Genomic DNA, 24,780 nt, shown 5'->3' with positions numbered 1-24,780 from the left:
AACCATGCAGCTCCCTGGCTCCCTCTGCCAGTTCTGCAGGCCAGCTGTCTGGTAGACGTTCTTTCCAGGTAGTAAAAACTGAGGTAAAGAAGGTGTTAAGTACCTCTGCCTTTTCCTCATCCTGTGTTACAACATTTCCTTCTATGTCAACCAAGGAGTGGAGGTTGTCCCTGCCCTTCCTCTTGCTATTAATATATTTATAGAAGGACTTTTTGTTGTCCTTCACATCAGAGGCCAGTTTAAGTTCCAAATATGCTTTTGCCTCCCTAATTTTCCTCCTACATGCCCTAGCAACCTCTTTAAACATTCCATGGGTTGCCTCACCTTTCTTCCAAAGATGATACACCCTCTTTTTTTCCCTTAGTTCAATTAAAAGTTCATTACACAGCCAGGCTGGCCGTCTGCCCCGGCGGCTCCTCTTCCGGCACATTGGCACAGCCTGCTCCTGAGCCTTCATCAGCTCTTTCTTGAAGCAGGTCCAGCCCTCCTGGACCCCTTTATTTTTAAGGGCTTTCTCCCAAGGAACCCTCTGAATTGTTTCCTTGAGCAACCTGAAGTCCGCCCTCCGGAAGTCCAGAGTGGAGGTCTTCTTGCTGGCCCTCTTAGCTTGACTGAGTCCACCAAGTCCAACCTATTACCCAACACCATCTAATCTACTAAACCATGGCACCAAGTGCCTCATCCAGGCTCTTTTTAAACACCTTCAGTGATGATGACTCCACCACCTCCCTGGGCAGCTTCATTGCCATAGCCAGTCACTCTTTCTGTAAAGATCTTCTTCCTAACATCCAGCCTAAACCCACAAGTGTCATGCTGTAAATGTGGAGGCTTTTTAGGTGCATGTTTTGCTTCTTGGTCTAGAGCAATCAACATTTCCTCAACACATGATGTAAAAAGTGATACCCTGGCATCCCTTTTGAGGGAGCAGTTACACAGAGAGCTGCTTTTAATGTCAAACAATACAGAAATATTTTCAGCTTTATTAGATGTGTCACTTGTGGTTTTTTACTGCTGGTCACTCTTAGCTTTGAGGGGACATTTGTCTGTGACATTTGTCAGTGATATTTGTCTGCTTATTCATAGAATCATAGAATTGTTAGGGTTGGAAGGGACCTCAAGGATCATCCAGTTCCAACCCTCTTGCTATGGGCAGGGACACCTCACACTACATCAGGTTGCTCACAGCCACATCCAGCCTGGCCTTCAAAACCTCCAGGGATGAGGCTGGCACCACCTCCCTGGGCAACCTGTTCCAGTGTCTCACCACCCTCATGGGGAACAACTTCTTCCTAACATCCAATCTGAATCTAACCATTTCTAGTTTTGTTCCATTTCCCCCCAGTCCTATCACTCCCTGACACCCTAAAACCTCCCTTCCCAGCTTTCTTGTAGCCCCCTTAAGATACTGGAAGGCTACAATTAGGTCTCCTGGGAGCCTTCTCTTCTCCAGACTGAACAGCCCCAACTCCCTCAGTCTGTCCTCATAGCAGAGCTTCAGCCCGCTGCACATCCTCCTGGCCCTTCTCTGGACACCTTCCAGCACCTCCAGATCCTTCCTGTAATAGCGGCTCCAGAACTGGACACAGTACTCCAGGTGGGGTCTCACCAGAGCAGAGCACATGGGGAGAATCACCTCCCTTGCCCTGCTGGCTATGCGTCTCTTGATGTAGCCCGGGATGTGATGTGTTTAAGTCACATTTACACTGCAGCCCTGCAAAACAGTGCTTGTCCTGGATTCTGCATCTTCCACAGATGTGAAGGATCAGATCAGTATCCCTACCATTGTAATTTGATTTTTAATTCCAATTTTTGGGAAGGAATCTGAAATTTTATTATGTCTTAACTAAATTTAGGGGGGAGGGAAGTAAAATCATATAAAAACCCTGAAATTGTTTTTCACTTTGTGGAGTTCAAACAGAAAATTAATTTCTGCTTTTATAACTGTATTTACTATAAGAGGCATGTTTGAAAGCTAAGTACACACCAGATGAAGTTCTCTTATTAGGTGAATTCTGTCTGATATGTTTTGACAGGAATGTATCCAGTAGATCAAACAGAGTATAACAACCTCAAAAGTGCTTTGGAGAAGCTGACCCTGAATGACTCCAGTGTAACTCTTCATCGGGACAGTAGCCTTGCCTTAGGAGCTGGATGGAGGTGAGGTGCTTTTATTCTGCTGTAAGTTTTGGGATGGTTCATAAATGGAGATTGTAAGTTTAAGTCAGCTGAAAATTGAATTTAAATGAATTCAATATTGGGAACTTGAATTCATAGAATTGTTAGGGTTGGAAGGGACCTCAAGGATCATCCAGTTCCAACCCCACTGCCATGGGCAGGGAGACCTCACACTACAGCAGGTTGCTCACAGCCACATCCAGCCTGGCTGCAAAAACCTCCAGGGATGAGGCTTCCACCACCTCCCTGGGCAACCTGTGCCAGTCTCTCACCACCCTCATGGGGAAGAACTTCTTCCTGACATCCAATCTGAATCTCCCCAGTTCTAGTTTTGTTCCATTCCCCCTAATGCTATCACTCCCTGGCACCCTAAATAGTCCCTCCCCAGCTTTCTTGTAGGCCTCCTTAAGATACTGGAAGGCCACAATCTGAATTCACATGAATGCTAGGTAAGGATCAAAACCATTTGATTGTCTTTCTGTATCTGAGCTGTGATTGATAGTTTTTGTTCTCAAAGACTGACATTATTCAGCTGTAGGATCATCTGGGGAGTGTTTGCTGTGTCTGATGTTGCCAGACCAGCGGTGTAAACATGCTGGAGTAGGTTAAATAAAGCCTCCTGTCACCAGCAGGCTTTCATGTTTGTTTATGTTTTTCCCCCCAGGTTGGGTTTCCTTGGTCTTTTGCATATGGAAGTTTTTAATCAGCGTTTGGAGCAAGAGTATAACATGTCTGTGATTTTGACTGCCCCTACAGTTCCATACAAAGCTGTTCTTTCCTCAGCAAGGTTGATAAAGGTAAGGTAAATGTATGTACAACTTTTTGTAAACAGCAGGCTAGAAGTCTCCTTAGGCAGTGCAGCAGCTGTGAATGGTGTAGTTGGCACCTCTGGTGCATGAGTGATGCAGAAGACTCAGGAACTTACCTTTGTCCTTAGTTCAGAAGGGTAACTCCAGCCCCCATTGGGATGGTTGGCTACAAGAAATAAGTAATAAAAGCACTTGTACAGGTATCAAAAGCTTAATTTCTAAGCCCATTTCATCCTTTAAGGAAACCTGAACCCAAGGTTCTATTTTGAGAGGAATGACCCCAGCACCAGACTGCAGAGTACATGGAGGAGGTCTTTTGTTGAAGCTGTGCCTTAGACCTTACAGGATCAGGATGGAGTAAGGGGAATGATTCTTGCTCTGCAGGCAAGAGAGATGGAAAGATGGACAGCAAGGCTTTTTCATTTCTATGCTTAACCTTAGATTATAGGCCTAGTTCTAAGCACTTAGTTTAGTTTTGGTTTTAGTTGGTTTAGTTGGTTAGATGGTGTTGGGTGATAGGTTGGACTCAGTGATCTCGAAGGTCTTTTCCAAGCTGGTCTATTCTATTCTATTCTATTCAAAATTCAGTGAGTGAAATGCTTTAAAGTCTTTCTTAGTGAAAGTAATTCCTGTAATTTTCCTGTGTAACAATATTTAAAGGTACTCTGATCAGAGAATTCTGTGTGTGAAATCTCTCTTAAAATTGTGCTTGGTGTAGATTTGGGTTGTGTGACTCACAAGGGTATCCAAGGACTTTTAAACACTTTTAAAGCTTTTTTTTTTTTCCTTGCTGTCCTTTGCTCTTTTCTCTGCATATTTCTGAACTTACAGGATCTATTTTATTTGCTTGTTTCCAGGAGTATGGTCAAACAGAGATGACTATTATCAACCCTGCTCAGTTTCCTGATAAACTTTCAGTTTCTGAATATTTGGAGCCAACTGTTCTTGGGACTATTGTAACACCTCATGAATACATTGGAAAAATAATTGCCTTGTGTCAGGTTAGTATGCAGGGGAGGCTTGCCATTTGTATTTTTAAGCCCCCCCACATCATACTTAAAGCCAAGACGCTCAATAGTAAAATACTAGAGAATAACTACTTACATGGTATGTGACAGTAATTATGGAAACATTTGTTTTTCTGTCAAGACTTTTTCTGTGTAAGATTACCTTGAGTCCTGTGTCCAGTTCTGGGCCCCTCAGTCTAGGAAAGATGTTGACTTGCTGGAAGGTGTCCAGAGAAGGTCAACAAAGCTGGGGAGAGGTCTGGAGCACAGCCCTGTGAGGAGAGGCTGAGGGAGCTGGGGTTGCTTAGCCTGGAGAAGAGGAGGCTCAGGGGAGACCTTATTGCTGTCTACAACTCCCTGAAGGCAGGTTGTAGCCAGGTGGGGGTTGGTCTCTTCTCCCAGGCAACCAGTGTCAGAACAAGAGGACACAGTCTCAAGCTGTGCCAGGGTAGGTTTGGGCTGGATGTTAGGAAGAAGTTCTTCATAGAAAGAGTGATTGGCCATTGAATTGTGCTGCCCAGGGAGGTGGTGGAGTCACCATCACTGGAGGTGTTTAAAAAGAGACTGGATGGGGTGGTTGGTGCCATGGTTTAGTTGATTAGGTGGTGTTGGGTGACAGTTGGACTTAATGATCTCAAAGGTCTCTTCCAACCTGGTTAATTCTAATTCTATTCTATTACTTTTGAACTACAGTGTCTTCACAGTGAAAGTTAATCACAGACTCAAGGAATGTTAGGGGTTGAAGGGGACCTCCAGAGAGGTCCAATGTCCCTGCCAAAGCAGGATCACCTAGAGCATGTCACAAATGAATGCTTCCAGGCAAGTCTTGAGAGTGTCCAGAGAAGGAGACTCCACAACCTCTCTGGGCAGCCTCTTCCAGTGCTCTGTCACCCTCACAGTAAAGAAGTTTCTCCTCATGTTGAGATGGAACCTCCTGTGTTCTAGCTTGTGCCTGTTGTTCCTTGTCCTATCAGTGGGCTCCATCAAAAAGAGCCTGGCACCTTCATCTTGACACCCACCCCTCAGATATTTATAGACATTGATAAGATGCCCTCTCAGCCTTCTCCAAACTGAACAGCCCCAGGTCTCTCAGACATTCTTCATCTGAGAGATGTTCAAGACCCACAGTCATCCTTGTATCTCTTCACTGGACTCTTTCCAGCAGATCCTTCTCTTGATGTATGGAGCCCAGAACTGGATGCAGTATTCCAGGTGTGGTCTCATCAGCACAGAGTAGAGGAGGAGGAGAACCTCCCTAGACATTCAGGACACAGTTTTCTTAATGCACTCCAGGATGCCTTTGTCCCCCTTGGTCACCAGGATACATTGCTGTCCCACAAAGAACTTGGTGTCCACTAGGACTCCAAGGTCTTTCTCCATGGAGCTGCTTTCCAGCAGGACATCCCCCAGTCTGTACTGGTGCCTGGTGTTGTTCATCCTGTCCACATCTGATTGGATGGCAGCACAGCCTTATGGGGTTTCAGCCACCCCCCTCAGTTTAATGATGAAGCTTAATGACAATAAAGCAGCACCTGCACTAGACAAATTCAGAGCTACTTCCGTTCTCCTTAAGGAGTGGAATGTGCAGCAGGAGAATGTTGTTTTATTCATGGAAGTACAACTTCTGTCAACATTTTACTTAGAGGCTTCATACACTGAGTGCTTCATTGGAGGAGTTTATGCTAGGGATGGCTAATACCATTTCCCCAAGTGTATTGGGCATTCTTCTGCCTGAAAATGTTTTAACTGCCACACATCAGTATCTTTATAGAACTTCTTACAATATTGCTCGCTTTTTCACATTTCAGAGTACATACTACAAAAGACTACAGTACCTATGTGTCACTAGAGTGAAGTAGATCTATTAAATAGAACTTCTAAAATGAACTTCAGAGCAGCCTGCTGGCAGGATACAAGATGAGTCCTACTGTGCAATACTCCAGTGTGTGTGAAAATCTAATTGCAGTGAGATTTTTATGGGCAGATAATTAGATGTTTAAAAGGTAGATGCTGTTAAAGATTTCAGAAGCTCAGCTTTTAGAGGATCATAGAATCATAGAATTGTCAGGGTTGGAAGGGACCTCAAGAATCATCCAGTTCCAACCCCCCTGCCATGGGCAGGGACACCTCACACTACAGCAGGTTGCTCAGAGCCACATCCAGCCTGGCTGCAAAAACCTCCAGGATAGACTTAAATAATTTGTCCAGTTAAGTTGCAACCCCTTCACTTATGATGGTGCTGCAATTTGTTCTGAGGCTTTAGGAAAACACCAATAAGGCTACTTTGGGGCTCGAGATAGAGGAGTTCCCAGAGGCTTGAGAGCAGCCCTGAAGTAAAGGACTTGGGAGTGCTGGTGGACGAGCAGCTCAGCATGAGCTGCCAGTGTGCACTTGCAGCCCAGAAAGCCAATCACATCCTGGACTGCAGCAAGAGAAGTATAGCCAGCAGGCTGTTTATTTTAATCTGCTTTGTAAAAAACTTCTCTCAAGGGGAACTGAAAGCATTTTTATTTGCCTAGGATCGCAGGGCAGTCCAGAGGGATATGTTGTACATCGATGAACACAGGGTTATGCTCAAATACCTCTTTCCACTGAATGAAATTGTGGTGGATTTTTATGATACTCTCAAGTCTCTGTCTTCTGGCTATGCAAGGTAACTACTTTCTTTGTACCCTCTTCCCCTCCCTTCCATCTTCCATTTCCCTTCCATCTCTTCTCCCAGGTAACCAGTGTCAGACAAGAGGACACAGTCTCAAGCTGCACCAGGGGAGGTTTAGGGGGGATGTTAGGAAGAAGTTCTTCCCAGAAAGAGAGATTGGCCATTGGAGTGTACTGCCCAGGGAGGTGGTGGAGTCACCATCACTGGAGGTGTTTAGGAAGAGACTGGATGGGGTGCTTGGTGCTATGGTTTAGTTGATTAGATGGTGTTGGGTGAGAGGTTGGACTTGTTGGTCTCAAAGGTCTTTTCCAACCTGGTTAATTCTATTCTACTCTACTCTATCTTGGACCTGGGGGTGGGAACTTGTCTGAAGTGACAAAAGGGCATTTCCTAGCAGAGGAATCACTGCAGATTTACTTCTCACTTTGCAGAATACCTACAAAACCTTCACTAACTTTTAAACTCCTTTTTGTTTAGTTTTGATTATGAAGATGCAGGATACCAGGCAGCAGACCTTATCAAAATGGATATTCTTCTCAATGGAAATCCAGTTGAGGAACTGGCAACAATCATACACAAGTAGGTTGACTGGAGTCTGTATTCCAAAGCAATAGGACTTCCTGAAGAAACTTACATCTGTATCACTAATATGTGACAAATGTAGATAAAAAGAGGGTTGAGGCTTTCCCATTACCACTTCTGGAGAGTAAGTGATGGCTTTTACATATGGAACACATCTCATTGGATGGCAGCACAGCCTGATGGGGTTTCAGCCACCCCCTCAGTTTAATGAAAGAAGTATTTAACTTCTGGTTATATTTTTATGGTACTGTAGGATAGGGAGGAGAAGGAACTCCAAAATGTTTTAAGGAGTGGGGAAAATATTTAGACAAGTCTAGTAGATGCCAGATAAAGTTTATGGCACTTCATATTTACTATTGAAAAACTGAAGAAGAAACAAATTGATTTTATGTTCCAAATAATTCCTGTTCTGCAGGGGTTTGTTGCTGTCTTCTCTCCAGCCAAACAACCAGGAGAAAGTGTTTCCTGCATTTAATTCTTGCTAGAGTGATTCAGGTTTCCCTGAGTTTCTCAGGGAGTTCTGTTTTGGTGGTGAAAATGTCTTCATGTTTCCAGCCTCTCCCCTTGCTTTCTTCTAACAAAGTCTTTCTAAGGCTTCCTCCTGTGGCTTCAGCAGCTCTTTCCGCAACTCTTGAGATCAAGAGCCCCAGCTCCCTCAGCCTTTCCTCATAAGGGAGATGTTCCCCTCCCTTCAGCAGCTTTGTGGACTCTCAAGCAGTTCCTTGAGGTCCTTCTTGAACTGAGGGGCCCAGAACTGGACACAATATTCCAGATGCAGCCTCTCTGGGGTAGAGTAGAGGGGGAGGGGAACCTCTTTTGACCTACTATCGAGAAGCTCAGCATGAGCTCTCAGTGTGCACTTGCAGCCCGGAAAGCCAATCAGATCCTGGGCTGCATCAAGGGAAGTGTGGCCAGCAGGTCTCTACTCAGCTCTGGTGAGACCCCACCTGGAGTACTGAGTCCAGTTCTGGAGCCCCTATTACAAGAGGGATGTGGAGGTGCTGGAAGGTGTCCAGAGAAGGGCCACGAGGATGATCAGAGGGCTGGAGCTGCTCTGCTATGAGGACAGACTGAAGGAGTTGGGGCTGTTCAGTCTGGAGAAGAGAAGGCTCCAAGGTGACCTAATTGTGGCCTTCCAGTATCTGAAGGGGGCTACAAGAAGGCTGGGGAGGGACTTCTCAGGATCTCAGGTAGTGATAGGACTAGGGGGAATGGAATGAAGCTGGAGGTGGGGAGATTCAGGCTGGATGTGAGGAGGAAGTTCTTCCCCATGGGAGTGGTGAAGCCCTGGAATGGGTTGTCCAGGGAGGTGGTTGGGGCCCTGTCCCTGGAGGTGTTTAAGACCAGGCTGGATGAGGCTCTGGACAGCTTGATCTAGTGTGGGGCATCCCTGCCCATGGCAGGGGGGTTGGAACTAGATGATCCTTGTAGTCCCTTCCAACCCTGACTGATACTATAATACTATCCGCTCCCCTTCTAATCCACCCCAGGATGCCATTGGTCTTCCTGGCCACAAGGGCACATTGCTGGCTCATGGTCATCTATATGTCCACCAGGTGCTTTTCCCTAGAGCTGCTCTCCAACGTATCAGCCCCCAAGCTATACTGCTCCACGGGGTTGTCCTTCCCCAGATGCAAGACTTATTAGACACTTAGCTTTTGAGTTAAAAAGAAGAAAAACTCTACTGCAGTCCTTTCCCCAGACTGTTTGGTCTATAGGTGTATTTTTGGGGAAGTATTGCTCTTTTTGAAAGCACTGGTGACTTTGTTTTCCAGTGACAAGGCATATGCCATGGGGAAGTTGCTGTGTGAACGTTTGAAAGATGCCATACCTAGACAGCTGTTTGAAATAGCCATCCAGGCTGCTATTGGCAAGAAAATCATTGCAAGAGAAACGTAAGTAAAGCCCTTCTGCTTCTCCACTCCTTTTATTTATTATTACCATTATTATTATTATTATTTGAAATACTTGAATTACAGAATACAGAATTAACCAGGTTGGAAAAGACCTTCGAGATCATCGAGTCCAACCTATCACCCAGCACCATCTAAGCATAAAATATATATGAACAATATATATGAACTATATATGGCCTGGATCAGGAACAGTGTGGCCAGCAGGAGCAGGGAAGTCATTCTGCCCCTGTACTCAGCACTGGTTAGGCCACACCTTGAGTCCTGTGTCCAGTTCTGGGCCCCTCAGTTTAGGAAAGATGTTGAGTTGCTGGAAGGTGTCCAGAGAAGGGCAACAAAGCTGGGGAGGGGTTTGGAGCACAGCCCTGTGATGAGGAGAGGCTGAGGGAGCTGGGGTTGCTTAGTCTGGAGAAGAGGAGGCTCAGGGGAGACCTTATTGCTCTCTACAACGACCTGAAGGGAGCTTGCAGCCAGGTGGGATTTGGTCTCTTCTCCCAGGTAACCTGTGACAGAACAAGAGGACACAGTCTCAAGCTGCACCAGGGGAAGTTTAGGCTGGATGTTAGGAAGAAATTCTTACTAGAAAGAGGGACTGGTCTGTGGAATGTGCTGCCCAGGGAGGTGGTGGAGTCACCATCACTGGAGGTGTTTAGGAAGAGACTGGATGAGGCACTTGGTGCCATGGTTAATTTGATTAGATGGTGTTGGGTGATAGGTTGATGATCTCAAAGGTCTTTTCCAACCTCATTAATTCTATTCTAATTCTAAAGTATGTGTGTGTATATATATCTATATTTATGTAAATTATATATATAAAAAATATATATAAATAAAATACATACTTTCTTGCCTAACCAGTTTTATACATCAGTGCTTTGATTTTACAGTAAAGTCATGTTTTTCTTGTATATGCTACTGGACATTTTGGGGGGGAAGAACCAAACCAACCAACCCTACCAAAACCAAACCCACCCACAAATATTTGGCAAAAACCCAAACCACCCACAGATCTTTGGATAAAAGACCCCAAGACCCCCCACAGACCTTGGGATCAAAATCCCCCAGGCCACCCCCCACAGACCTTGGGATCAAAATCCCCCAGGCCACCCTCCACAGACCTTGGGATCAAAATCCCCCAGGCCACCCCCCACAGACCTTGGGATCAAAATCCCCCAGGCCACCCCCCACAGACCTTGGGATCAAAATCCCCCAGGCCACCCCCCACAGACCGTGGGATCAAAATCCCCCAGGCCACCCCCCACAGACCTTGGGATCAAAATCCCCCAGGCCACCCCCCACAGACCTTGGATATAAAAACCCACCCACAATAAACAAACAAAACAACCCACAGATATTTGCAAAGACAAAAACACCTACAAATATTTGAGCTGTGTCAGTGAATAATGTCTTTGTATAAATTTAATCTAGAGGATAAGATTTTCCTTTCAAATTGCTTGTGGTCAGCGTTGCACTTAGTGGGTAGAGTGCAATTTGCAAGACTGCTTCCTCTCTGGCAGTGGAAAATGATTCATGCTACTGAAAAACAAGTAGCTAGTTGTGGGATACTTTAATCTCTGGAGGAGTCAGCAAAAAAGAGAACTGAACTGTACTGTTCCAAAGGAAGTATGTTGCAAGCTGCACACTCGACTGTTTCTCAGCAGCAAACTGGTTCCTAGCTGTTGGCTCTGTCACATTTTTGCTGTTGCTGATTAAGTTGGATTTAAATTGTGGTACAGCTTAAAAGCAGGGATCCAAGCAGAGGTGCTGTAAGAATTTGTGGGTAGTTTTCCATGTGCACACAGATGTGACACTGTGACTTGTAGCAGAAATCCTAGGTGAAAAAGCAAGAGTTGTAATTTTTGTGTATGTGTTCTAGTCCCTAAGAGAGATTTCTGGACTTGAGAAGTGTGAACTGAGTTTTCTGTTTGGAACTTTGTCCTCTGTATCAAAAATAAGAAATGTCATGATTCCTAAAATGCTGCATGCAGTTCTGATGTCCCTGTCACAAGAAGGACACAGCTGTTGGAGTGAGTCCAGGGGAGTGCCACAAAGATGATCCAAGGGCCAGAGCACCTCTGCTGCTATGAGGACAGGCTGAGGGAGCTGGGGTTGTTCAGCCTAGAGAAGAGAAGACTCCACGGGGGACCTTAGACCTGCCTTCCAATACTTGAAGGGATCCTACAGGAAGGCTGGAGAGGGACTTTTCATGAGGTTGTCTAGACACAGGACAAGGAGGAATGTTTTGAAGCTGAGGGAGAATAGGTTTAGACTGGATCTTAGGAAGAAGCTCTTCAGTATGAGGGTGGTGGGACACTGGAATAGGTTGCCCAGCGAGGTTGTGACTGCCTTCTCCCTGGAGGTGTCAAAGGCCAGGTTGGATCCGGCCTTGAGCAGCCAATTTAGTTGAGAGGTGTCCCTGCCCATGGCAGGGAGGCTGGAGTAGATGATTTCAGAGGTCATAGAATCAATAAGGTTGGAAAAGACCTCAAAGATCATCAAGTCCAACCTGTCCCTTCCAACCTAAGCCATTCTGTGATTCAATGCATCTTACAAAGCTGGCAGAAGAACATCCCTTAGCATTTTGACAAGCCAGTGTTTAGCTTCAGTTATAGATGTTCTAACATGTTAACTTCTGTGTTATTTTATTTTACAGGCTGAAAGCTTACAGAAAAAATGTTGTGGCAAAATGTGTAGGTATTCCTTTTTTTTTTTTTTTTTTTTGGTATTTCAGCTGTGTGTAAACCTAAAACTCCTGCTAATGTGACGAGCCTATCCTTTGGTACAAACCTAGCAAAGACATCTTCTGCTTCTGCTCCTTGTTGGCAGGGGGATATTATCAGACACTTTTCATCTCTTTATCTTAAAACTGAACTTGTGTAACCTTGCAGCTTGCAGTAAGAGTGGATCAGAAAGGGTAATGGCTTTTATCACAATGATACACTTAGCCTGAACTCAGCAGTGTCTGTGTTAACTGCTGTCTCCTCAACAGTTTCTAGAATCATAGAATCGGTCAGGGTTGGAAGGGACCACAAGGATCATCTAGTTCCAACCCCCCTGCCATGGGCAGGGACACCCCACACTAGATCAGGCTGGCCAGAGCCTCATCCAGCCTGGTCTTAAACACCTCCAGGGATGGGGCCTCAATCACCTCCCTGGACAACCCATTCCAGGGCTTCGCCATTCTCATGGTGAAGAACTTCTTCCTCACCTCCAGCCTGAATCTCCCCACCTCCAGCTTTATTCCATTCCCCCTAGTCCTATCACTACCTGAGATCCTGAGAAATCCCTCCCCAGCCTTCTTGTAGCCCCCTTCAGATACTGGAAGGCCACAATTAGGTCACCTCGGAGCCTTCTCTTCTCCAGATTCCAGAACGGCCCCAACTCCTTCAGTCTGTCCTCATAGGAGAGGTGCTGCAGCCCTCTGGTCATCCTCGTGGCCCTTCTCTGGACACCTTCCAGCATGTCCATATCCCTCTTGTAATAGGGGCTCCAGAACTGGACTCAGTACTCCAGGTGGGGTCTCACCAGAGCTGAGTAGAGGGGGAGAATCACCTCCCTCGACCTGCTGGCCACACTTCTCTTGATGCAGCCCAGGATCTGATTGGCTTTCCGGGCTGCAAGTGCACACTGAGAGCTCCTGTTGAGCTTCTCATCCACCAGCACCCCCAAGTCTCTCTCCTCAGGGCTGCTTTCCAGCCAGTCACTGCCCAGCCTGGATTTGTGCCTGGGATTGTCTCAACCCAGATGCAGGACCCTGCACTTGGTCTTGTAGAACCTCCTGAGGTTGGCTTGTGCCCACCTCTCCAGCCTGTCAAGGTCCCTCTGGATGGCATCCCTTCCCTCCAGCGTGTCTGCTGCACCACACAGCTTGGTGTCATCAGCAAACTTGCTGAGGGTGCACCCAATGCCACTGTCCATGGCACCCACAAAGATGTTGAACAAGCCTGCTCCCAGGACTGATCCCTGAGGGACTCTGCTTGTCCCTGGCCTCTACTGGGACATGGACCCATTGACAGCCGCTCTTTGGGTGCAGCCATCAAGCCAGTTCTGTATCCATCTAGTGGTCACCCATCAAACCCCTGTGTCACCAGCCTGGAGACCAGGCTGTGGTGCGGGACAGTGTCGAAGGCTTTGCTCAGGGCCAGGTGAACGACAGCAGTTGCTCACTGCATCATCTGAAGTGGTAGATGCAGAGTAAGTGTTATGTGTGTGTGCACGCAGACACGGAACTTGATGTTTCCTAGCCAGTTTGTTTTCTCAGGTGATTTAGGAAAGTCTAAAAGTGCTGCTTTAGAGACTTGTGATGAGATTTTTGTTTGTTTTGGTTTTCTTTTTTCACTTGGGTTTTCACTGATATGTCATCAGGTCTAGGGAGGTTCTCCTCCTTTTCTGCTCTGCCCTGGTGAGACCACAACTGGAATACTGTGTCTCCACTTTGAGGCTCCCCAGGTCAAAAGAGTCAGGGATCTGCTGGAGAGAGTCCATCAGAGAGCTGTGAGGATGATTAAGGGGCTGAAATATCTCTTGTATGAAGAAAGACTGAGACACCAGGGCTTGTTTGCTCTTGAGAACAGATGCTGAGAGGGGATCTTATCAATGTCTATAAACACCTGAGGAATGGGTCTCAAGATGAAGGTGCCAGGCTCTTTGTGGTGGTGCCCAGTGACAGGACAAGGAACAACAGGTACAAGCTAGAACACAAGAGGTTCCACCTCAACACAAGGAGACACTTCTGTATGGTGGGGGTGAGGGAGAACTGGAACAGGCTGCTCAGAGAGGCTGTGGAGTCTCCTTCCCTGCAGACTTTCAAAACCTGCCTGGTTGCCTTCCTGTGCAGCCTGCCCTAGGTGATCCTGCTTTGGTAGAGGGGTTGGACTGGATGATCTCTGGAGATCCCTTCCAACCCCCACCATTCTGTAATATAACCAGCCTTTCTGAAGATTTTTTTAAGCCCTTGAGTGTAGTTGCTGTTGAAATGTGCTGTATCATAGAATCAGTAAGGTTGGAAAAGAGCTCAAAGATCATCAAGTCCAACCTATCACCCAACACCTCATGAGTACTAAACCATGGCTTCAAATGCCACATCCAATCCCTTTTTGAACACCTCCAGGCATGGAGGTGTTCATGGACTCCACCACCTCCCAGGGCAGCACATTCCAATGGCCAGTCTCTCTGGGAAGAACTTTCTCCTCACCTCCAGCCTAAACTTCCCCTGGCACAGCTTGAGACTGTGTCCTCTTGTTCTGGTGCTGGTTGCCTGGGAGAAGAGACCAACCCCCACCTGGCTACAACCTCCCTTCAGGGAGTTGTAGAGAGCAGTAAGGTCTCCCCTGAGCCTCCTCTTCTCCAGGCTAAACAAAACCAGCTCTCTCAGCCTCTCCTCGTAGGATTTGTTATCAAGGCCTCTCCCCAGCCTCATTGCCCTTCTCTGGACACGTTCAAGAGTCTTAATCTCCTTCTTAAACTGAGGAGCCCACAACTGGACACAGTACTCAGGGTGTGGCCTAACCAGTGCTGTAGTGGCATTTAAACTTACTAAGCTATTTCCTTTTCACAGTATGGTGGAGACATCACAAGAAGAATGAAGCTTTTGAGAAGGCAGGCAGAAGGGAAGAAGCTGATGAGAAAAATTGGCAATGTGGAAGTACCAAGAGATGCCTTCATACGTGTTTTGAAGAGACAAACTGACAAGTAGAGATGAGTGACAAGCAGCTGATGATTCTCTCAACTTCTTGTAGACATTAGCAGAGTAAGCTAATGTTTGATGGATTGCTGCGCGAGGGAACGTGCTGGCTTGAAACAGTGTAAATTCAATAACTGGGAGCATAAATGGAAACTGTACAGATACTTGGAGATTGTTCTGAAATTAAAAGTTTTATTTCATTTACTTGCCCTGAATCTGCAAAGCTTCCATGGGATTGTGTTTCGTGGGTTTCATACTTCAAACGCTTCCAAGTTCTAACGCGATGCTAATTTTGCACCGAGGGAACAGGATCAGTGTGGCAAAAAGTTCCTACAAGTAATTGAATTACTTTATTTTTGTTAGTTAGAAAGAGCTTGAACACCTTGCCAGAAAGCATCAAGCCTGCTTCCTGGTTCACTTCCAACATTTGCTTTTGTCAGGAAATGATGATGGTGGTGCTGGAAACTAAGGTCAGCAAAAACTAATCTCAACATTTTGTTTGTGTTCCGTGCTTTTTCATTTTACACTTACTAAAGTGTGTCAGCTTACCAATAATACAGCACAGCTATAAGCTTCTAAGTTTTAATGTATGAAACCTGCTCTTGTGAGACCCCCCCTTGCCTCAAATACTGTGTCCAGTTGTGGTGTCCCCATCACAAGGACACAGAGCTGTTGGAGTGAGTCCAGAGGAGGGCCACAAAGATCAGTCAAGGGCTGGAGCTCCTCTGCTGTGAGCACAGGCTGAGGGAGCTGGAGTTGTTCAACCTGGCGAAGAGAAGACTCTGGAGGGACCTCAGAGCTGCCTTCCAATACCTGAAGGGTTCCTACAGGAGGGCTGGAGAAGGAACTCTTCATAAGGGTATCTAGAGATAGGACAAGGGGGAATGGTTTGAAGCTGAGGGAGAGTAAGTTTAGACTGTATCTTAGGAAGAAGTTCTTCAATACAAGGGTGGTGAGACTGTGGAATAGACTGCCCAGGGAGGTTGTGGATACCTCATCCTTGGGTGTGTTTAAGGCCAGGTTGGGTAAGGCCTTGAGCAGATGAGTCTAGTTGAGGCATCCCTGTCTGTGGTGGGGAGGTTGGAGTAGATGATCTCTAAGGTCCCTTCCTACCTAAGCTATTCTCTGTAACTGCTCCACTAAGAGACCAGTTCATGCCTGAATGAATTCCTTTGGTGTGAAGGTTTAGTTAAGACCATGTCTTGGTGTGCCTGGTGAGTGTTTTATTTATATCATTTGTCAGGCAGCTCTCAGGTGAAAGCTGTGGTGTGCTTAATGCAACTGTGGCCTTTGGAAGTGTATGCAAGGCAATCAAACACAAGTTGATGACTATGCTATGTACTGCACTTTTAAGCTGCTTTTGTTTTCTAGATCTTCAGAGGCTAATTTGGGTCCTCCCAGATCTTCATTTCATTTGTTACTAACTATGTTTTTAAGAGAATAGATGTCTAGGAATACCTCCTGAAGTACTCAATCACCAGACAAGGCTGCTTTGTAACTACACTATGAGACTGATTAATGGTAAGCCAGTTCTCTTATTTTGACCCAAGTACAAGGATGAATGGGGAAAATCCTCAAGGGATGAACTGAACTGGACACCTTCAGAGAGCCTTTTATCCCTGTATTACTCAGTCTACAGAAGAAAGGAGGGAGGGAATTCTGATACTTTAGTGGTTTATTGGGGTGGAGTATTTTTTTGTTGGTGGTTTGTTGTTTGGTTTTGGGTTTTTTTCTGGTTGGTTTGGGGGTTTGTGTATTTGGGGGTTGGTTTCTGTTGTTTGTTTTGGTGAGGTGGGTTTTTTGAAGCTGTTTCATCTATACTGAAACCCCAAAGATCTGGATGTAAACAAGCCATCCCATGTCTTTTGATAAAGGTATAGAAGCTGCTCATTCTACTACTGATACTGAAAAAAGGATCTTACAGAGCTCTGGAAGGTAATGTGGTTTTTAACAAAGGCTACCTGCCTAGCATAGTATCATAGTATCAGTCAGGGTTGGAAGGGACTACAAGGATCATCTAGTTCCAACCCCCCTGCCATGGGCAGGGACACCCCACACTAGATCAGGCTGGCCAGAGCCCCATTCAGCCTGGTCTTAAACACCTCCAGGGATGGGGCCTCAACCACCTCCCTGGACAACCCATTCCAGGGCTTCACCACTCCCATGGGGAAGAACTTCCTCCTCACATCCAGCCTGAGTCTCCCCACCTCCAGCTTCATTCCATTCCCCCAAGTCCTATCACTACCTGAGATCCTGAGTAGTCCCTCCCCAGCCTTCTTGTAGCCCCCTTCAGATACTTGAAGGCCACAATTAGGTCACCTCGGAGCCTTCTCTTCTCCAGACTGAGCAGCCCCAACTCCCTCAGTCTGTCCTCATAGGAGAGCAGCTCCAGCCCTCTTATCATCCTTGTGGCCCTTCTTTGGACACCTTCCAGCAGCTCCATTTCCCTCTTGTAATAGGGGCTCCAGAACTGGAGCAGCTAGGTGAGAAGTTAAATTGTTGAAGTTTTATGCTTTGTTGCACTTTCTCCCAGTGAGTATTGTACACAAGCATGTGCTCCCCTGCCCCAAATTTTCCTCCCAGCCAAAAAAGTAACTCAGTAAACTCTGAAATTCTTCCTTTGGTGGAGGAAGGCACAACATTCCTCACCTCTCCATGAAAACCCTGAGGTATTTATTCATGTCAATCTATATTGGAAAGAAAACAATGCTGAAATTACAGGTTGATATTTATCTTTTACTTATATCCAAAGTAGGAAATAACATCCCTTGTAACAGCTCAAATCTTTACAATGATACAATGAGAGGTAACTACTGCAAAGTGATTAACAGCTGACTCCAAATGATCATGTATTAAACTTGCAGACATGACATTCCTGTAAATCAACCTCTTTTCAGGCATTTACTCCCATGGTACAGTTAGACAGGTATCTCCAGAAAGGAACATTTTAGATCTCTTTTAAACTCACCTGTAAAGCTTAATCACAAAAAAAAATACAAAAATCCTAAAGTAATTTCAGCTATGTGAGAGGACAGTGTGCTATGGCAGAAGTTTAATAGTTGAATCTGTGGAGGAAATGATACCCTGGAAGAATTTGGTACATTTTTAGGCACTACTTTTGTGTTTGTTTATTTATTATTTGTTTTGTTTTGTTATTTATTTGAATTGCACAGCAGGACTTGAGATGCCCCAAAAAGTGGTTGTAAGATAAATTTAAGGCAACCAAGTGCAAAAAGCTCAGTGTACATTAGATATATGTAAACAGAATATTTTGTAGTAGAAATTGTACAACTGTTACAAGTCCATAGTATTGATGAGGGCCAAACCCATTCTGCCTGGAACACAAATGCGAAGTGTAGTCACACTAATCAAGCCAAAAATTAACAAATTCCATGAGATAAAAGGTGGTCTTCTCTAACACAATGTAGGTGCTAGAATAAGTGCTCTGTTCCCCACCCTCCCCTCCATAACATGCAGGCTCCCCCAGGTTGGTTCTGTTCCGTTTAGTTATGCACCGGCCGACAACAGAGCTCCCAATGTTAAAAGCAGAATGCACAACACAGCAGACAGATGGAATGTGAATGAACAGATGTTGGACCTTTAGAAAAATAATACAGTACCTAGGATTCCCCATTTTAAACAGTTTTCAGCATATTGCATAGCAGTGAATTCATCTGCTACCTAAAACTGTCGCTGCTGACCCACATGGAGTTCCTCTTCCATTCTTCTTTCAGTTTTCTTTCATACTGTACAGTGGGTCCACAAGTTTATTGTGCACATGCATTAAACCTTGGGGGGGAAAGCAACAATGCCAGCTTTACATTAGTTATACTGTTTTTCAGCATCCTAGCCACATTTTTATTTGGAGTTTGCTTCAAGGTATACATTTTAAATAGGTCACTGAAGTGAGCAACAAGGGCTATTTAAAGTAGGTGAAAACGAGAAGTTAAAGGCAGCAGGTACATTCCTGTATCACTTCAGTAACTAATGAGCAGGATGAGGCAGTTCTCTGATAACAGAACCAAGAAAAAGCAGATCTGGAATACTTCCAGAGGAATTAAGCACAACAGATCCACCCAGCTTTCTTTTGTATTAAAAGCTGTGTAACAAGCAACATAAAATTCCTTCAGAACAGGGTTTCTCCCAAGAATCAGTTGCTCAGCTGATACTTTTACAGCTTGAATTGCAACCTTCTGGCACTGTGGCATTAGTGTCTTTAATTCATTGTCTGCTTGTGGCCCAGGACAGGCAAAAGCCAAACTCAAAAGTATGCAGACTGTTAATGCAGATGCAGAATTCCAGCAGTTCAAGTGTTTTCTCTGCTAGCTGAGCTTTTTGGTCATAGCCAAGTCATCCATAGCTACTTAAATGAAAAGAAAAATACATAGGTGCTGTCTTCTGTACTGAATAAAATTTTACCTGCATCTAGGTCTGTGTGGCATTCAGTCACTAGTGTGGGTTTAAGCTCAGCTTACCTTCAGGACTAATAAGACTCACTTTGCAGGCCACGAATACTGATCAGTCAAGTCCATTTTAGCACCAAACTAAAGATTAGCCCTCTAAAATTTCTCTGTTGTTGCCTAAATTTCTAATTTCCTTGACAACCATGACAGAAGTCTGTCAGTAGCCAGACACATTTTAGTAATCAATATTCCAGTACCTTTGCTACATGATGTATCTGGTGGCAAACTTAAGTGTCACTGCAGTAATTTGAGCAACTATAACAAGCTGAGGTTGTGGGTGACCACCACAAAAGGCATTTTATGCAGCATCTATTTCAAATTGCCATGTGATTTTTTAGTATAGAAAGGAGATGTTACTAATTCTTTCTCCATGATGTGACAGATTCAGCCATATTGAACAGTCAGCACACCTCTGCCACGAGGACCCAGCTCATTTTGTCCCTAGAGGTAATGACTTAGTGGCAAATATTTGTGCAAAACCACTAAACCTCAGAAGGCAGCATAACTAAAGAAACCATTCTTAGATTTCATGAATGATAACCATTGGGTTTATTTGGGTAAGATCAAGTCTAATATTTTTCCAGAGTTCAGCAGCAAGTGAGAAAATACTAAGTATACATTTGATACAAAAGCCATTTGTACTGAAAGGCTAACAGCTGCAAACACTGCTCAGATTGGAACCACATTTTGAGCTTAAAGCATTTCACTTCCTACCAGTGTTTTTCTCCTCTAAAAAAAGGGAAGTGAAAAGGAGACAATTAGCCACTTCCTAAAGGCACGAAAAATGCTGACAAACTAAACTATTGCCTCTGCCATATTTAATGAAGGATATTTAAATCCTGGTAGTGAAACTCTGTTTTCATGACAAACAATCAGAAAGAAATGGGTTTGGGCTTCTTTTTTGAAGGTATGCACCAAAGTCCCTACTTAATAGATCCCAAAACAAATATGCCACAAGTCTCACTGGGAATATGCTTTGAGTAAACAGATTTCTTCAGATGCTCTCCAAAGAGCATGCACAAGTAATGGGGAAAAAAAATTACTCTGAACTGACTTATTTGAAGACCAGTTAGGGAATGAAAAAAACCAACTGAATTAATTTGAATTCAACTTGAACTCATCTGCTTCATTCTTCAAGAAAGCTACCTTTCTCTTTTTCAAGAACATTTCAGTACACTTGACAGTTTTAACCTCTAATAGGGTTTCAGAAGTTAGAAAAAGCTCTGAGTGAAGAGGAGTAAGAGTTATTCTGGTTACCAGCCAGATTAAAAAAAAAGGTAACATAAATTTGAAATTTAGAATAGAATAGAATAGAATTAACCAGGTTGGAATAGACCTTTGAGATCATTGCATTCAACCTATCACCCAACACCATCTAATCAACTAAACCATGGCACCAAGCACCCCATCCAGTCTCTTCCTAAACACCTCCAGTGATGGGGACTTCACCACCTCCCTGGGCAGCACATTCCAGTGGCCAATCTCTCTTTCTGGGAAGAATTTCTTCCTAACATCCAGCCTAAACCTCCCCTGGTGCAGCTTGAGACTGTGTCCTCTTGTTCTGGTGCTGCTTGCCTGGGAGAAGAGACCAACCCTCACCTGGCTACAACCTCCCTTCAGGGAGTTGTAGACAGCAAGGTCTCTCCTGAGCCTCCCCTTCTGCAGGCTAAGCAAGCCCAGCTCCCTCAGCCTCTCCTCACAGGGCTGTGCTCCAAACCCCTCCCCAGCTTTGTTGCCCTTCTCTGGACACCTTCCAGCAAGTCAACCTCCTTCCTAAACTGAGGGGCCCAGAACTGGACACAGGACTCAAGGTGTGGCCTAACCAGTGCCAAGTACAGGGGCAGAATGACTTCCCTGCTCCTGCTGGTCACACTATTCCTGATACAGGCCAGGATGCCATTGGTCTTCTTGGCCACCTGGGCACATTGTTGGCTCATGTTCCACCTACTATCAACCAGTACCCCCAGGTCCCTCTCTGCCTGGCTGCTCTCCAGCCACTCTGACCCCAGCCTGTAGCACTGCATGGGGTTGTTGTGGCCAGTGTGTTTTACCTGGCATTTCGATGTGTGAAATCTCATGCCCTTGGTATTATTTCATATAGTACCCTGAAGTTTTTTAAATGGTGGAAAAACTGCAGTAAATCACCTGTCCTAATTGGCAGCATTAAGAGCTCCCTAGCTGTCCAGGAAGTCTAACCTGAAGATCAAGATTCAGAAATAATTGCAGATTTGACCCACATGGATTTCTTCTCTGTTTTAAAAGGGGAAAATCTCACTGATTTGAAAAGAGGCAAAAATAAGCACGTTTAAAGTAAACAATGTCTTTAAGATTTCTATTGCTCTGTGTTACAGAGTAATTAAATAGTGTGAGACAGTAGCAAACATTCATATGCTGTAGCCCTTGATGGTTTTAAAGCACTGCTCAGAGTCATTTATATCTAGGAATTCTACATCTTGTATCTTTCCAAGGAAAGCTTCCTTTTTTAATATGAAATATAGGATAATGTCAACCATTTACCCAAGCAGCTGAAGTTTACCTTTGAAAATAACACAACTACTATCCAGCAGTGTGATAAAGACTAACGCATGCCCTTGGCCCTGAAGATGTAGTAGAGAACCCCACACTGAAAAAATCCAACATTAACAAGTTGTCCATAAGTGGTGTCAGGGTGAAAATCACATTAATGCTTAAACTGCAGCCTACTACATCTCTGGCCACTGGTGATGTAATGAAATTAGTCTTGATCTCAGACACCTCACATACCAATAGTATACATGCCAGTGAGAAAGATGGCTGATGTGCACAACTGCCTTTGCTGTGCTCAAATGGTTAGGGAAAAACTGCTTTTCACAGCTTCTACAGTCTCAGTGAAACAGAAGTCCCATCTAGGAAAGTCTCAATGACTATGAAAAATCCCAGCTCACTTGGGAGTGCCTCAGTCTATCTACTACAACTATGAAAAATTCAGTGATTGGGTGCAATTTCAAAGTCATACTGATTGTAATGCTAATTGCACTCTAGGAGGTGCCTTCAGGTGGCTTCAAGGTCTGTGTCACACAGCTCAAGTTTACTACACAGCACATTACAGCACATAGCAAAAGCAGCATGGATAAAATACCAGGATTAATGAATGTATCAAGTTTTAAGTGAAACTTTCCAGTATATTAAAGACCAGTGCTCTGGAACAGCAGATTGCTGCCCTTCTACATACAGCTGGAGATTACAAAACTACCATTTCAAACCACCAGAAAGTGTTGGAAGGCTCAGATTTAAAAAAGCCAAATTTTAAACTATATTGATTTGTTTTTAAATGCATGTAACCTCTGGCTCAGTGCTCACCTTTAAAGTACTTCACAGTTTTAACTCTTAGTTCTAAAGTAGCATCTTCATCACACACAAAGATAGTACGAGGGTGTTGCTGGAAAGCAGAAACTGTCCACATATGGTTGACTCCTTCTTCAATTGCTTTGTACAGTGCAAAAGCCTTATGTGCACCTGTTATAAGAATCATCACCTGCAAAAGAAAGGTTTCTTTACTTTCAGTCCTATTCCCAATACCAGTTAGTCTTGAAAATAGACACATGCAACTAGAACTAAATGAATTCTTACTTCTCTAGCATCCATCACTGTACCCACACCAACTGTTAGCGCCATAGTTGGTACTTTAGATAAGTCTCCATCAAAGTATTTAGCATTTGCCAAAATGGTGTCCATTGCTAAAGTCTTTAATCTTGTTCTTGAAGACAAACTTGATCCGGGTTCATTGAATGCAATGTGGCCATCTGGACCAATGCCTTTTCAAAGTTAAAAAAAGGAAATCATTCCAGACCTGCGAGTCAACAAATATCCCCCAAACATTGGCAATTAATACAAAGGTTGTAGGATTCTTTCTTTTCCTTTTCCTTCCCCCATTTTCAGTTTAACACATTCAAAACTTACTTGGAATAAGAGTTATTGGAATCTTGGACACCAACCATTAGGTTCATGTACTGGTTCTTTGTTAGTCACTGAGCTTTCTTAAGGCCATAATTGAATACAAGGGGGTTAGGCAAGTTGAGAAAATCATGATTCAAGAGTCAGAGCATGTGTTTGAATCGTAACAAACCCCAGAGCATGGCCTCATACCTCCAACAAACAGATCAATCCCCCCTGCTTCTTCAATTTTCTTCTCAAATGCATCACATTCCGCCTGCAAGTCTGGAGCGTTCCCATCCAGGATGTGAGCATTATTGGGATCTATGTCAATGTGCTTAAAGAAGTTATTCCACATGTAGGAGTGATAGCTCTCTGGATGATTTCTGGGAAGCCCTGAAATCATTTAAGACTGCAATTAATATATTGCAAGACTTAACCAAGCAGCTTTTATTCTAGTCCATGCCTAACCAATGTAGAGCAAACCTCAGTCAGGTAGAGCAGCATTTGAAATTATCTGGAGAACAAAGGTTTCCTGCTGGCTTGCCCAAGGTAACTGGGTTACATTCCCTTTGCACACATCTTACCACAAAGAGCGTAAAGCTTTCAAGTAAAATTCAGTGACACTACTACATGACAACACACTTCCTCCACAAGCATTGTGAAATGCTGCGTTTAGTCCATCCATTACCTGCACTTTTGTGGATACAGCAAGAGTGCAAAATGCTTCAGTTGGACTCAACGATCTCAAAGGTCTTTTCCAACCTGGTTGATTCTACTTCTACCCTATTCTACCCTATTCTACCCTATTCTATTCTATTCTACCCTACCCTACCCTACCCTACCCTACCCTACCCTACCCTACCCTACCCTACCCTACCCTACCCTATTTCAGATGACTGCATGGACAGACGTCTAACGTGGGAAACATACTAGAATGGCCTTGTGCTTTCACCAAGCACTTAACAGTTTTAATAACAGGGGAAAAAAAATACTAGTGTAGCACATTCTCAAATAATTAGCACATCTTACCTACATATTCATCCATGTTGAAAGTCTTCACATACTTGAAAGAGAGATCTCCTTTCTTGTGATATTCTATCAGCTTTTTGTAGCATCCCAGAGGTGTGCTCCCTGTGAAATAAAGTTCTTCTGTTGTTCTATGTATCCACAAAACCTTTTCAGTGTACTTCATCATTAAATTTTGCTAGAATGCTTTTCCACATCAGTGTAGTGCTTCTCATTTAGCATTTCTCAGATTCCCACACTTGAAACTTCTGACACAAATCAAATCCATCTTTAAAGGGTGTTGCAGTACAGGAATATACAAATACTGCAGGAACAGTATTTGTGTTCTTTCACACACTGCATCTGTTAGCAATGATACAAACATACTTTAGGTTTAGTGATTTTATGTGGACTTTGAATAAAAACTTGCCTGTTGGTAGACCAAGTGTGAAATATCTTCCTTGACTTGGCTTGAACTGGATAATACGATTACAGATGTATTTTGCTGCCCATTCACTGGCCTGGTCATAATCTTCAAGAATTACTAGCCTCATTATGGCAGTCAGGAA

The 24,780-nt window shown here is 44.4% G+C and overlaps 2 protein-coding genes across 4 annotated transcripts in view; one reads left to right on the top strand and one right to left on the bottom strand.

Annotated features, from left to right (window-relative positions):
- GUF1 (GTP binding elongation factor GUF1) overlaps positions 1-14,993 on the top strand; it is a 28,687-nt gene extending 13,694 nt beyond the window's left edge. For all 3 annotated transcript variants that reach the window (XM_009899263.2, XM_054163671.1, XM_054163669.1), the window contains 8 exons: positions 2,034-2,157; positions 2,840-2,972; positions 3,842-3,985; positions 6,511-6,644; positions 7,128-7,229; positions 9,008-9,127; positions 11,799-11,835; positions 14,703-14,993. In XM_009899263.2, coding sequence (XP_009897565.2) covers positions 2,034-2,157; positions 2,840-2,972; positions 3,842-3,985; positions 6,511-6,644; positions 7,128-7,229; positions 9,008-9,127; positions 11,799-11,835; positions 14,703-14,840 — 932 coding nt within the window. In that variant the 3' untranslated portion in view covers positions 14,841-14,993. The remainder of the gene's footprint in view (positions 1-2,033; positions 2,158-2,839; positions 2,973-3,841; positions 3,986-6,510; positions 6,645-7,127; positions 7,230-9,007; positions 9,128-11,798; positions 11,836-14,702) is intronic.
- Positions 14,994-17,813: 2,820 nt separating this feature from the next.
- GNPDA2 (glucosamine-6-phosphate deaminase 2) lies at positions 17,814-24,375 on the bottom strand. The gene is made up of 5 exons (XM_009899268.2): positions 24,236-24,375; positions 23,417-23,599; positions 22,901-23,085; positions 22,631-22,805; positions 17,814-18,617 (listed from the first exon to the last, which is right to left on the bottom strand). The coding sequence occupies exons 1-5, from the start codon at positions 24,249-24,251 to the stop codon at positions 18,559-18,561; spliced, it is 618 nt and encodes a 205-aa protein (XP_009897570.1). The 5' UTR covers positions 24,252-24,375; the 3' UTR covers positions 17,814-18,558.
- Between the last annotated feature and the right edge of the window lie 405 nt (positions 24,376-24,780).

This window comes from Dryobates pubescens, chromosome 1 (genome assembly GCF_014839835.1).
Source record: "Dryobates pubescens isolate bDryPub1 chromosome 1, bDryPub1.pri, whole genome shotgun sequence".
In the NCBI taxonomy this organism is placed as follows: Eukaryota; Metazoa; Chordata; class Aves; order Piciformes; family Picidae; genus Dryobates; species Dryobates pubescens.
Note: the sequence above shows the minus strand (reverse complement) of the source record. Positions and strands in the feature narration are given on the sequence as shown.

Bases quoted from the DNA above. Each gene is read 5' to 3' on its own strand.
- GNPDA2 (XM_009899268.2), bottom strand. The intron at 23,086-23,416 runs GTATGAGGCCAT...AACTTTGAAAAG, and splicing joins GATTGATCTGTTTGTTGGAG to GCATTGGTCCAGATGGCCAC. The intron at 18,618-22,630 runs GTGAGCACTGAG...TTCCCCCCCAAG, and splicing joins AACTGTGAAGTACTTTAAAG to GTTTAATGCATGTGCACAAT.